The 14,571-nt window shown below is 36.5% G+C and overlaps 1 protein-coding gene across 1 annotated transcript in view; it reads right to left on the reverse strand.

Moving 5' to 3' along the window:
• WDR19 (WD repeat domain 19) overlaps nucleotides 1-14,571 on the reverse strand; it is a 39,338-nt gene that overhangs the window by 18,281 nt on the left and 6,486 nt on the right. Inside the window, exons 8-23 of the mRNA XM_069014253.1 lie at nucleotides 14,257-14,369; nucleotides 12,832-13,005; nucleotides 11,561-11,631; nucleotides 10,247-10,419; nucleotides 10,037-10,151; nucleotides 9,193-9,299; nucleotides 8,658-8,780; nucleotides 7,206-7,355; nucleotides 6,541-6,688; nucleotides 5,714-5,918; nucleotides 4,984-5,143; nucleotides 4,291-4,401; nucleotides 2,537-2,646; nucleotides 1,403-1,460; nucleotides 1,034-1,180; nucleotides 839-921 (exon numbers count right to left, since the gene is read on the reverse strand). Coding sequence (XP_068870354.1) covers nucleotides 839-921; nucleotides 1,034-1,180; nucleotides 1,403-1,460; nucleotides 2,537-2,646; nucleotides 4,291-4,401; nucleotides 4,984-5,143; nucleotides 5,714-5,918; nucleotides 6,541-6,688; nucleotides 7,206-7,355; nucleotides 8,658-8,780; nucleotides 9,193-9,299; nucleotides 10,037-10,151; nucleotides 10,247-10,419; nucleotides 11,561-11,631; nucleotides 12,832-13,005; nucleotides 14,257-14,369 — 2,048 coding nt within the window. The remainder of the gene's footprint in view (nucleotides 1-838; nucleotides 922-1,033; nucleotides 1,181-1,402; nucleotides 1,461-2,536; nucleotides 2,647-4,290; nucleotides 4,402-4,983; nucleotides 5,144-5,713; nucleotides 5,919-6,540; nucleotides 6,689-7,205; nucleotides 7,356-8,657; nucleotides 8,781-9,192; nucleotides 9,300-10,036; nucleotides 10,152-10,246; nucleotides 10,420-11,560; nucleotides 11,632-12,831; nucleotides 13,006-14,256; nucleotides 14,370-14,571) is intronic.

Below are 14,571 nucleotides of genomic sequence, written 5' to 3' on the forward strand. Positions count from 1 at the left end.
ACAAAGGATATGAGAAACTCCAGAGAGGCTGACCTTAAATCTCACCTCTCTGACTAAAAGATGGGCACTCTTCAAACTGAACCTCCCCCTGGTAGAGTAAACAAAGCTTCTACCTCCCTCTTCCCAAATCAAGGTTATCATTAAATGCAAGCTACTCTCCTTAACCAAGTGTTCTCCTGGCTCATTTTGATGCCACTGACAATTCTTTGATGGAATAAAATTTTCATTTTTCAAATAAATGGACATAATATTCCAACCTAATCTTTCACTCATATGAAAGAGAAGAGGTCTTACTGAACTCTCCAATCAGTTCTTAATGTGAGGAATCCACAAAACATAATTAGGCCAGAAATGAGCCCTTAAATCTCTCAGAAAATTTGACTTTTCCAATGGCTATTTCACAATACTCAAATTAACTTATAAAAAAAAAAATATGATACTGGCTACTCTTGAATCATTTCCAACTGTCCAAATACTCAGCCTCAGCTATGCATGTTATAAAACTAAGAAATATAATTAATTAAACAGTAACTACACAAATATGGTTACTAAATTCAGTGTGGATGTGTGCATGTGCATACACCCACAAAGGACTTGAAACTGCAGGAAACTTGAAACATAACACACAAAAGAAGGAAAATAATTATCTCACATTGACAGTAAGACTATATTAAAACAACATAAATTTCTGAGAGAACCTTTAAGCTTGGATTTGAAACAATACAATCAATGAACCATAGTTAATGAGGCATTTGTGCTATTCAGAGAATCAATCTTTTCCAAAGAGAACCCCAGCAAATCCCCTGAAATATAACATTTCCCTGAAACCTGTACTTACCAGTTTTTACACCGGATGTATACTGATGCTGCCTTGTCATAATATTGTCCCTTTTCATACAGCTGAGCAGCTTCTGAAAATTGCTACAATATTGGAAATCATTAAAATATAATTTCTCAGTTAAGATCATGAATAAATAAATAACCTAATGAAGTCACATATTCAGCCTTAACTTTTATTAACTCTTTTGAGTACCTTCATATTCTCCAGAATAGCTCCACAGTCTCTTTTTAATACCCTGCTGGGATGTTTAATGGCCTGGTTTACCCCTCGACGGATATCTCCCATTCGAATGGACATTTGAGCCACTCCAGCAAGGCAAACTTCATCGTGTTCCTGGTACTGGCAATCAAATGAAAAGCAGTAACTATAGATTACACATTAGAAAAACGAGGTCACAAAAGCGACAGTAATCAAGCATTGAAACAAACTAACAAACCATTACAGATTTAACAGCATTTAATTTAGAGCTGAATTAAAAATTGGAATTTGAATGAGTCTGAAACATGATAACTTAATGTATATCGTGACAGTACAATGCTATAATTACTAAAAAGGAATTACCTTATTGTCTCCAGTGATTCCCTTCTCATAATGTGCCAGAGCATTAACATAATCACCCCTGAAAGAAAACTGGAAGTTATACAGACAAATATTTTTAATAGGAAGAGATGGCTGCCTTCCTACCACACAGATTATGCAGGTATCTGTCTTAATTTAGACATAATGACTGCATAGACGGTTGTGAGGTATGCAAGAGGTGGACAGTTACACAGAATGCCATGGCACTTCCTATGGACTTTATCAAATCTTAGTCAAAGAGGCACTTCCATCTCTCAATTCTGTTGTACAGAGACCAATAAACCTCCCTTGAAAGGCAAAGAATCTATCTGCAAAATACATCTCAGTATTCTCAGCTCAACTCCACATTTTTCTGGAAGATAAATGAAGCTAATCTTTGAAATTATTTATAATTTTTGCAACACAAAATCAAAGGCAATTTTTTTTCCTGAAGTATATTCAGAACTCAAGTTCCAGATGGTTGCATTGATTCAACTGCGTCCATTCCTTCCTTCTGTGACCACCAAGTGTCCTCTCTCAATGCCAGGTGTACTGTCAGGGGGAGGAAGTTGTCTACAAACTACTAGTAGGTAAGTTTTTCCTCTTGACTTGGGCACTAAACAGACCAGGTTTTATCTGTTTATCTAAAATAGACTTTAAAATCATGTCAGATGGTTAATACCTTCTGTCTTTCAGGGATTGGCAGCCTTGAAATTTGACACACCTCTACCTAAATGATTTAAGAAAATGAAGGCTAACAGATATTTAAAGAAATACAGGCAAAAGGTATGGCTTTCATCCAGCTTAAGAAGTGCTAAATGATTTGGACTTTCTCTATTTTCCAAGCATTGCCTGCAATGAAGTATTTATTTAGTAGATGGTATTATATGTTGGGACCTACCAGTTGCAAAGAACCTACATGTGCTCAAATTACTCAAAAGGAATTACGATTTGCTAACATGTCTCTAGCATGAAGGATTCCTCACAAAACTCCTCTTCCTCATACTACAGCTGCAAGACCTCACTGAATCCTCTCTCAGCAACACAGTCATCTGAAGTACCTCAATCCTGTGTTCTTCTATTGAGCATGAGTATTGGTTTAATATTCTTATACTACAGCCTTACAGGAGAACTTACATGAATTCGAGCTGGACTGCATATTCCTTTGATATGAAAGGGATTTGGTCCGGGGCCAGACGCTTAGCCAGCTGAAGTGCTCTGTCCCAGTGCTGCAAGTCTTTTCGCATCTATTAACAAAGAACAGTAACATTTTCTGATGCAAGTATCAAATTTGGAAATCTATCCTGAACTTGAAATTATTCTAAACACAAATATTGAGTTAATATTCTAGAAAGATTCAGACAATTTGAGAGACATTCACCCTGAAAGAAGGTCTGTTAGGATGACCCTGGAAATGACAGGCCTGTCAGTCTAATTTCAGTGCCTATTAAAATTATGGAGACGATTATTCTGAGAGTTACTGAAAAAGACTTGAGGGACAATGCAGTCATTGGTCACAGCCAGCACAACTTCATGAGAGCAATGTCCTGCTTGACAAACCTAATTTCCTTTTATTATATGGTAACCCACCCAGCTGATCAAGGGAAGCCAGCTGATGTAATCCCTTTGGATTTCAGTAAAGCTTTCCATATTGTCTCTTGAAGTATCCTTCTGGACAAAATGTTCACCACACAGCTGGATAAACACATCACGGGATGGGTCAGCAACTGGCTCACAGGTCAGGCACAAAGGGTTATAGTGAATGGGGTGATATCATACTGGAGACCTGTCACTAGTAGGGTTCCACAGGGCTCCATTCTCAGCCCTGTGCTCTTCAACATCTTCACTAATGACTAGGTCACAGGACCCGAAGGTCTAAGTTTACTGATGATACTAAATTGGAAGGAGCTCTTGACTCCCTCAAAGGCAGGGAGGCCCTGCAGAGAGACCTCAACAGATTAGAGGGCTGAGCACCCACGAACTGTATGAAGTTTAACAAAGGAAAGTGCTGGACTCTGCACCTGGGACAGAGCAACCCTGGATGTACAGACAGACTGGGGAATGAGACACTGGAAAGCAGTGCCACAGAAAGGGATCTGGGGGTCTTGGTCAACGAAAGTTGAATTTGAGTCAGCAGTGCCCTGGGAGCCAGGAGGGCCAAGCATGTCCTGGGGGGGGCATCAGGCACAGCATCACCAGCCAGTCAAGGGAGGGGATTGTCCCGCTTTGCTCTGTGCTGGTACAGCCTTGCCTTGGATATTGTGTGCGGTTTTGGGCACCACAATATAAGAAGGATCTGAAGTTATTAGAGAGTATCCAAAGGAGGGCAACAAAGATGGTGAAGGGCCTTGAGGGGAAGCTGTATGAGGAGTGGCTGAGGGCACTTGGATCTGTTCAGCCTGGAGAAGAGGACACTGAGGGGAGACCTCGTTGCAGTTACAACTCCCTTGTGAGGGAAAGAGGAGGAGGGGCAGACACTGATCTCTTCACTGTGGTGCCCAAAGACAGGACCTGAGAGAATGGCTTGAAGCGGTGTCAGGGCAGTTTTATGTTGGATAAAATTTAGGAAAAGGTTCTTCACCCAGAAGCACAGCTGGGCACTGCAACAGGCTCTCAGGGAAGCGGTCACAGCACCAAGCCTGACAGAGTTCCAGAAGCATTTGGATAGTGCTCTCAGGCACACGGTGTGACTCTTGGGGTTGTCCTGTGCAGGGCCAGGAGTTGGGCTTAATGATCCTTGTGGTTCCCTTCCAATTCAGGATAGTCTGTGATTCTAGTCACACAATGGCAAGATCAAAATCATAAAAGGGCAAAATTACCAGAAGGTAAAATATTCCAACATTAATCTGGAAACGAAAACAGCAGAAAATATACGCATCTTAAATTAATACCTCAAGAGCAGCAATAGGACAGGAGGATGCCAGATACAAATCCTGAGCCAGATTAAAATCACTAGTAAACATTGCAAGATGTCCTGCTAGAAGGTTGTGGTCTTCTATTCCCTGTAGAAAGACATCACAGGTGTAGAAGTAGTCCAAAAGAAAATAAATAACATAATCTAGTAAGCAAAATAAAAATAGTAAACCAAAATATCCTTACATTTTTCAATGATGTGTATTGGATTCTACAAACCAGAAAAAGCCCTTACAGGCCACTAATGCTGTCTAAAATCAGCAATTTGCAGAAGCATAATTTTAAGGTACTATTTCACTTCTAGATGTATAAATGCAATCTAGTTTTGTTTTGGATTTTTTTTAATATCAGTCTTCAACATTTTCTCAAAAATAAAAAAAAGGAAATAAGACCCTCCCAATGCCTGAGACATGAATATATTCTGCTGTTTTCAAACACATGCAGAAAGACATACTGTGCAGTCCAGTAGAGACTGCAACCACTTCAAGAAAAAAACAGTCAAGAAGTCTGTAGTTTGGACACTTTATCCTCTATATCCTTTGAAAGCAACTCAACTTCTGCTTGAACAAAAACAACCCCTTACTCTGCCCACCCCCTCCCAAAGTAAGAATTCAGCATTCTTAAAGAAAAATTAAATTATCATATTTCCTGTGTAAGACTTTACATTTTACCTTTATCTGCTCTAGTGACATCACCATCCCAGCATTACCACATGTTCGAAAAACACGTATTGCAAAATCCACCTCCATATGATGTAAGCAAGCTTTGGCCAGCTCATTCCAACAAAACTGGTCATTCAGAAGGCTGCAGACCTCCCATGCTTCAGAAAACCTATAGAAGGTAAAACACATTTACAACTATTTTAATTTTAGATATTACTCATACCCAAAACTCCCCCTCAATTTTTTTTCCTCTCTGTTAGAGAAAACATAAAAACCATTTACTTCTAAGCCACGGAGGGAGCGATGTATCAGGAAGAAAGTAAAAATACAAATGAGTACCTTACATTTCTATTTCTTCTATTTCTACCACACTTTTTCAGGAAACTATCTGCTTTCCCTACTCTGGCATTCTTTCCATTATAGTGATTTTGTATTGCTTCATTACAGTGGGAGGAGAGTACACTAGAAGCATTTTCAGCCAGTTTTGGAGGAGCCACTGTCACAAAACCCCGAATACGTCTTGAAAAAAATTACTTTAGGCTTTTACTCAAAAGTGAAAAAAGCCTGAATCACCACTGGGTCACTTATTTTGTTTGCTCTGCCTGGAGAGCTATGTGAACTTATGGATCAATCTAATTTATCAATATTCAGCAGGACACTTTAAAATCACCAGGATATGCTGTATTGAACTATAAGCACAGAAGACAATTCACACAATATAATTAAAATGCAGATGTACCTTTTCAACATTAGAGTCTGAGTAAGCATTTGTCTCAGCACATCAGGTCCAAAGTCTTTCAAATTGCCAAGGAAACTGTGAGTACTTAAACAGATGTTGTTTGTTTTCCCACTTGGAGTCTGACAAGTTAATTCTCCATTATACAACAACAAAGGCTTATGGGAATAGGGGACTTCCGTACCACCTGCCAAAATAATCCTTGATCCTAGATTCAAAGATCAGGAAGAAAAAAAGACATCTTGTAAAAATCCCTACATGGTAAAAAGTACAACAAGCAGCTGAAACCATGTATATTTGGGCACTAATTCAAGGTCTGTAATTCTGGCAGTCAACAGCAACTATACAAGCACATATCTTTCAGTAAAGTAAATATAAAGAATTTAAAGCTTCTAAACCAGTAAGGTCCTTTTCCAAATGTTTGCAGGTAAATTTCAATGTTTCTCTGTCGCAAATATAGAAACGGCTATGTTTACAACTTTAACACTTTAAGTGAATACAAGTTTTGTGACTCTGATGCAAGTTTTGTCACCCTGATCCTGAGATTTTTCTCATGAATGCTTCAACATAGAATTGAAGCACAATGTGTAACTTTCAAATGAAATATTATTAATAACAAGAAGCTTATGGAGTTGTTGAGACCAAAATGCCTTGAAGCCTTACAGAGAAACCTACAAAGTAATTAGTTTTCTATTCATCAGTTGCACTTGAAATCATCTATAGTACTATTTATATTTATATGCATTTTATTTAAGTCAAATGAAGATTCAGAACATGTTTTACTTTATTAACTAAAATAGTGAATAACCTTTTTAAAGAGCTTATGGTACCTTGAATGGCATCCTTATGAAAAACGTAAGTGTACACTTTATCATCATCAAAAGCAACAAAAACACCTTTATCCATGGGCCAGTTTTCCCACAGGATTCCTTTAATGGTTGGTGAGAAGTCTGGAATCTCATACACTCTATCATTTACCTACATATAATGCAAAAGTAAAATTATTACCAAGTGACTAAGGCAAGAAACAAAATATTCATCCCAGTTGTGATTAAAAATTTTAAAAATAATGTAAGTAGTCCAGAAATAGAAAAATTGTTTTAAGAAAGAGTTTTCTTATAAGCAGTGATTCTGAATAACACGAGTTTAAATTTGGAGAAAATACACATTATATAAATTATATTTACTATTCTTAAAAAAAAAGGTATGGTGAGGGGCAGTGAAACTGGCTAGATTATCTGTATTTAAATATACAAGTACATACATTTATGAAAATTACCGATCAGGAACTTACTATAATGAAATTGTCTTGATCTAGTATGACAGATTTTATTTCCTTACATTACCATTAAGTTATCTTCAAGCATCCTTGCCAATTTCTTCTATCAGCATACAAGCTGGAGTGACAAAATCTTCTTCATTTTTTATTAAAAACACTATATAGTTGAAAAGCCTACTTGTAAATATATTGTATCGGTATCCCACACTAACTTACTGGACAATAGACAAAGCCATCACTTTTGTCATCTATGAAAGCCATTCTGGTTCCATTGGGATCTGGAAAAACCTTTCTCACGCTGACAGGGTGCCGGTATTCATTCACATATTGCCAGTCTTCAATGAAGAAATAACGAATAACTCCAGTCTAATGAGAAATAATAGCAAATGTTAATAATTACATCAGTAGTGGCGAGCAGAAAACTAATTTGCTGTAGTATCTTCCATCTTAGAGTACTGAGTGTTCAAAAAAAGTACTTCCAAGTGGGTTTTTTTGCTTCCTTCTCACACCCTGGTTTGGGTAAGACAGGAAAAATTTTTGGGGGGCAAAGAAAAGATTTGGGAGGTTTAAGGGGTTTTCTGTTAGTTTTGATATTTATCTCCCTCTGCTTTGGGGAGACAAGTGTTTACTGTGCAGTTCTCTAAACAAATGAAATGCCTGTCTCATTGCTGAGAGAAGCTGAACCTTAAAAAAAAGCTGTAAAATTTGCTTCCAAAGAAGAACCACACATTCTTAAAAAGAGAGGTACCTAACTCAGGGAATAAAAACAATCAAACTGATTTGTGATTAAAGGTATATTTTAAAAAATGTGGCTTTCGACATCAATGGTAGAATTTGCACACATCAAATTGACTGGTTGCAAATTTAGTATTTCAAATTTACCAGCACCAGTTTAGGTACTGCAGAGGTGGGAAAGACCTCATCTGCTACAAAACCACTCAAGTTATTAAACCAGTGATAAAACCAGAGACAGTGGTTCTGCCTCTCCTCTGGAAGGTCAATACACCAGTCGATACCACAAAGAGCACAATACTACAGTGCCAAACATGCTCTGTATTCTCAGTGCCAGAAAATATTAAAAGGACAAAAAACTACCCTCATGCATAGAAAAATCTCCAGAAAAATACATAAGCATGTCCACATCCTTCTTCATCTTCTTCTGCCCTCCTTAATTCCCATCCTTGTAGAAACACATTAAAAAATTCTCTTTGGACAAAGGCTTCAGTAGCAAGTCAAGGCTTTCATTTATGCTATGACATTTGTATATATCAGTACCTTTTTGTCCACATTTTTCACATCACCACCTAAATCAACAAATTTGCAAGGCAAGTGGTATGTTTTTTCTTGTATCTGGAAGACATTTTGACTGCTAACCCTCTCACTAATGCAATAGAATTAAATTCTGCTATTAAAATCAGTGTTTCGCAACAAACACTAGCAAAAGCAAAACTTAACCATTCCTGCCGATGCACATCATATAAATTCAACAGGAAAGGAAGCTGGATGCAATTTTGACTGTATTTTCTCAAAGTCCTTGTATAGAAAATAATCCACTGTAAAGATCTTTTTTGCACTTTTTGTTTTTCTAAAAGCATGAGCAGTAATCCAAATAATTCAGACAGAAATATATTCCATCTAAAAAGATTTTTAAAAAGAAGTAATACTCACATCTGTACCATATATGAGGAAGTCACTAGTTAAAGCATGGCACAAAATTTGGTATTTATCATCATCTGCTGGGAAAAGTCGAGTTTCTCGTTCTTCCTGAGCACCCAAACCCTCACTTTCTATCTAAATATAAAGAACAGAATGAACTGAAAAACTCCACTGTTAACAACAGGGTATCATAGTGTTGCTTGTATCAAACTGTAAGAGAATGAGATGAAAAAAAACTTGCACGTGCATTCCTCAAGAACCCAGCATCTGTATTTGTCACATTACCAGAGACCTTTAAAATAAAACTTGTTAAATAGCTGACAAGAAAACGTTTTTGTTTACCTGTTCTAGTCTAGGTTGTATTTCTAAGTCTCCAGATACTCAGCTCTAGATTTTAATTAGCCAGCAAAACTACTCTGAAGAATTTTAAATTTTTATCTCCATTAACTGAAGATCATTCGATTTTATTTTATTTTTAAAATTACATTAACTTGTTCAGCTTATATCAACTCATTAGTTCAACAATCCAAACTGCCAGAGCTCTTACCATATGCAACTGGATTTTACCCTCAAAGAGAGCAGCAGCATAATCGGAATTAAGGTGCATACTTGCTACTGTCCCCAGGTACTCCACATCTTTAAGCTTTTTTACATCTAAAGGATTCAAACAGAAAAGATAAGGTAAAAATATTTTGATTTTGTATAGGTGTTCACTTATCATCTAAATTTGCAGCTGAGTGAGCAGATGTGAAAAACTCCCAACTAAGCAGAGAGGGGACAAGTCACACATAAAGAGACTTTCTTCTTGGCAGCCAGAGAACTGGTTAGAAAGTACAAGAGAAACTCTTTTCCTATGCAACTCTGACTAGTATTCTTACTGTTTTAATTAATTTACTGTCAATGAAAAAAGGGGATGCTTAGAAAAACATGAAAGTTTTAAATCCACCATCTAAAATTTGGACACAGCATAACCAATTTTTCCTTATCCCACACAAACAACATGAACATCTGCCAAACTGAGAATTTAAACTCTCTGATCATAGTTCCTAGGTACTATGCCAAACTTAGTACTTTAAGACACAGATATATAATGTCTCAAAAGCCTGAAGTCCTTCATTGATTAACAAGATGATGTGAAAAAAAACAAGTAAGCAACAGTCTACATTTCATGACCAATACCTCAAATGAGAAGTTTTATTTCTATTATTTACAATGCCTTGCCATAACTGCTTCAGCCTGAGAAGAATATTATCCCATCCTAACAGGACCATATGGCAATTCAAGTTTTTATTGTACAACGTGGAATGTCCAGAACTGCTAAACACAATACTGAATTCATAAAATAAGACCGAGTGCTGCATTAGTTTTAAGATAACTAAATTTATGCTTACTATTCTCTCCAAGTGCATAAAACCAAGCCCGATTGTTCATTCCTACAGCCAAATGATAAACACCAATAGCAACAAAACTGGGCTCTACTTCAACAGAGACCGTGACTGGTAGCTCCTGTAAGAAAACAGAACAAAATACAATTTTCATCCACTTTTAATACTTACTCTAATTATATCTACATGAAGTTTAAAAGGAAGAGGTTATCATACTCTCTCCACATGATTTGCAATGGTGACTTCAAGAAGAGAAGTGAGGTATGCAATTCGTGTACTGCAAGCATCTCCAAGGATTGGAAGCTTTGTCAAGAAAACATGGAGGGATCCTTTTCGTGTAGATACTGCCAACAGCTGTCCATCATCTGTCCAAGCCATCTGATCTACACCTAAAACATTCACAAGTTTTTGTAAAAAAAATATAATCCTTTAACTTCTGTAACCAACAAACACTTATTTTGCTGTACTATGAAAATGGTAGGAATAAATATCTAGAATGTATGTACTAATGTACTCAAAGATAACAAATTAATATAATTCCAAGATTAATTAGAATCACTCAGATCAAACACATAATTTCCTAATACAGCATTTTACTGAGAGTGAAGACTTCACAGAATTGCAGAACTGTTGGAGTTGGAAGGGACCTTAAAGGCCATCTAGGTGCAACCCACCTTCCACTAGACCAAATTACAGATCTGTTACAAAACTGATCAACACTCTTTCTCTTCTCAACATTGACATTTCAGGCAGCACATTCAAAGTGATCCACAATACCGGAAGCAGCTGAGCAGAATTCAATCTTATTCCCTTTATTGCCAAATATAGTAAGTACTAAATACAGAAATGGCGTTTGTTTCTCAATGCCTGAAAATGCCATTAGAAAAACCATATTCTAACTGACTAATACCAACATTCCAAGGAAAACAGGGCAAGTGTTGTGCTGACAATATCCTAAATTTATTTTCAAAAAAATTGAAAAAAGGAAGGTTCTTAGAAATAAAAATTCTGGAGGCAACCAGGAACTTGACAATAACTGAAGCATTTATAAACACTACATGAGGAGAAAAGGATGGAAACTCACTACTCAAGAAAATAGTTTTGTAACACTGTTCTGGAAGCCACAAGCAAAAGTCCTCTACATCAGGATGAAAACAGAACAAGTATCATATGTTAGTACAAGAGATGTTGAAAAGCACAAAAAAAAATCATGGAAAGAAGCAGAAACCAGTTAAGTGCATCACTTCAGTAATGTGAATATTCTGTATTACAGATTCAAAACTGCACAACACTAACTGATCAAATATTCTGAGAGCTGTACTTCTCTATTCTTTGAATAGCTAAAATATGCTCCCATTTTGTTACAGGTCACCTAATAAATACAAGTTGGGAAAGCAGGAATTTTTTTAAAATTCTGTATTTACACAGTTTTTCCAATAGCGGTACTTTCACTCGATAAACAGACACTGTCAAAATTCCAGTTTACTTAATTAGTAAAAATTTCTATCCCCATGGAGAAAGTTAACATACCTTTGTTTTCATCATCCAAGTTTATTATGGCATACATTTCTCTCATATCTGTCAGATCATGGATTTTAATGCTAAAACAAAAATAAAGAGTCAGTCATTTTCACCCATCTAAATCTCAGTCATCATAAACTGGAAGAAACCCAATTCAATCAAGACAGCTTAATGGAGCAAAAAGTAGAGCACAAATGCAAAATGCTTTCAATTTCTTAAAAAACAACACATTGTTATCCATCACTGTAAACAGTGTATCACTATACCACAGTACAAAAATATTTGCTCAGAGAACTAAAATTTGAGGAAAAGGCACAAATCCAATTAGAAAGAATTCACAGCTGGGAAACATAGACTGTTATTCCCTTTTGGTATGTTACAGCATTTTACTTTAAAAACACAATACTGATGGACACATAGGGCTTGAAACACAGATGTAAAAAACACTTTCAATCCTGCTGCATATAAAAGGGACAGAGTGAGAGGTTACTTATGGTGTCATGTCACTCAGTGTATATTAATCCACTCAAAGAAATAACCCTTATTGTACAATAGCTCAAGTGCTTGAAGCTGTACTATGTTTTGCTCACAGTTATACCACTCCTGATGTACAACTGTATAAATCAGCAGTTGGTCCCACACAGAGCTGAGGACAGAGAGAACAGTTTGACTCCTACTATGACACAGCTCCTCTTTTGCAGAAGAATTCAGATATCACAGAATCAGGGATTAGCAGATGAGGAGATAAAGGAGCTATTCTATCATATGCACAAAACATTCTGGAAAAACTCCAGTATATTTAATTATTTTTTCCTTAATTCCTCGCACTTTCCAACTTTTGTCTAGACTGCAGGTAAGACCAAACACCAGAGAGGAGGATATCAGGTATCAACATACTCAGTACAGATTTAAATTAATTTTTCTCCTGTTGTTAAGCAGATGTTTATGCTCAATCAATAAATCTTAGTAAAGGAATTTGGACTTTTTTTGCAGCCAAGCAACATAACAGAAAAAGAATGAATCAAAAGGAATAATTTATACTAAAGTTAATTTATTTTTTGCTTACAATTAATTATATTAATTACAGCTGCAGAGATTTTTGTCCATAATAGCTTCTCCTAATTCTAGGCAGAGCAGCAGTTCCACAGAGCAATTAATCTTGTCTTTTCTAAACTCACTTCTTTGGGAGCCTTGAAGCCTTAGGAAGCATAGCATGAATGCCCACTAGCTATAGCTCTGGGAGATGAATTCTATTCTTTATCTATAAAACTACCACTTACCAATTGTCTCCACATGACGCAGCTTTGTTTAAAGACTGTGATATAGCAATGCTACTTAGATTATCCTTATGATTATGAGCTTGAAAGACTTCTTGTCCTATTTCACGAATGTGCGTAGAAATGACTACAAAACACCCTTGTGAGAAACCAATCATAATGTAGCCGTCACCATACCTGTTACAAAAAAGCAACAATTTAGAAAAGAGACCTATTAATGCAATATGCAAAAAGTATTTTCTTTCAGACTGCTGGCATACTGTCAATGCCTCCCAGTAACAGGAAAAATAAACAAATTAGAGGAATTTATATATATATCATGTTGAACCATATAATATAAAATAGGTTAAGGGAAAACTATCACAGGTCCTTAAAGCAAAGAAACATGTTTGTGCTCAGACGACTCGTAAGTCATCTTTACTCTCTCCTGCATTCTATAATGCCACTTTATTTTCAGCAGGCTGCACACATGGCAGTGATGCCCAGGAGAAAGATTTCTGGTATGCTTATTTCAATGAAGATGGCAACTTTCATTTCAAGGTTCTGGCCAATGTGGTCCCATCAAAATCATGGCAAAACAATAATGCCAGTCACTGTGCCCTTATGGGCACCGCAAACACAGTGGAAGTACCAAAGCAATAAACGGTATTTGTGAATATTCTGTTTACTTTTCATAGTCAAGTAGAAATAATGAGGTTAAGGCACAAATAGTTACAGCATGTAAAGATGAATTCAAACAGTATCTCATTAGCTTAATTGCAAAAAAAATCATTGCAATAGAAACAGCCCAGATATGCCTTGTTACACATGGTCATAAACTAAGAAGCCCACAGCTTCAGGTTTTCTTATGGTTGTAGTGTAAAGGGATGTCAATTCCACGTTGGCTGAACAGGCATTAAAAGACAAGCTGCAATGATTCAAAGATAGAGAAATAGTACACCTACTTTTTTGGTACAGATCTGAAACTTCTAGCTTAGGTCTTCTTCACAGGAACATTACCAATGGTATTGCAGCATAAGGAGGCTGCAAGAAGTTTGCACAGCTTTGCAAACCAAAAAACTACCTGAAGGACACAACTCCACCCCTACCTCTTTCATCAGTTACTCATCCCAACAGAAAACAACCCATAAACCCCTCAGTTTAATCTTCTGTCAAGACAGCAACATATAAGTGTTTGAAGCTGAGCATACCAACAGTGATTCTGCTGGAAAATACCGTTTGTATAGCTATGGAATCATCAAGTAGAACAGTTACAAAATGTAGACTGCTTTGTGTTTGGAAAAGAATTACTGAAAAATCTACAATACATCCAAGAAAAATCCAGTCTGAGCAAGGAATAGATGATTTTGCTTCCAGCATTTATTAGAACTACTTGGAAAATACTCAGCTCCTTAATACTAGAATAATTAATTAAAAAGTTCTGCTCACCATTTGTAGGTTACAATATTGCCGTAAGGCTGCTGAAATTTCAGATCAATTGGGTTATCAGGATCATTCAAATTAAAAAGGAAGAGAGTCCTCTTGCCAACCACTGCACTTACCTGCCAATGAATGAAAAGCAAAATTAACATAAGAATGGCATAACTTCAAAGTAAGGCCTTATATCTTCACTAAAAGATGAGATTTAAGAATTTGAATAATCCTTAAGAATCTCATGGATCTGAATTCTGAATCTGATTCTGAATCAACAGTGGAAGAGATTTTCAGGACATTCCCCTGTGTGAGACAGTGGTTCATAAATCT

The sequence above is a fragment of the Aphelocoma coerulescens genome, chromosome 4 (assembly GCF_041296385.1).
Source record: "Aphelocoma coerulescens isolate FSJ_1873_10779 chromosome 4, UR_Acoe_1.0, whole genome shotgun sequence".
In the NCBI taxonomy this organism is placed as follows: domain Eukaryota; kingdom Metazoa; phylum Chordata; class Aves; order Passeriformes; family Corvidae; genus Aphelocoma; species Aphelocoma coerulescens.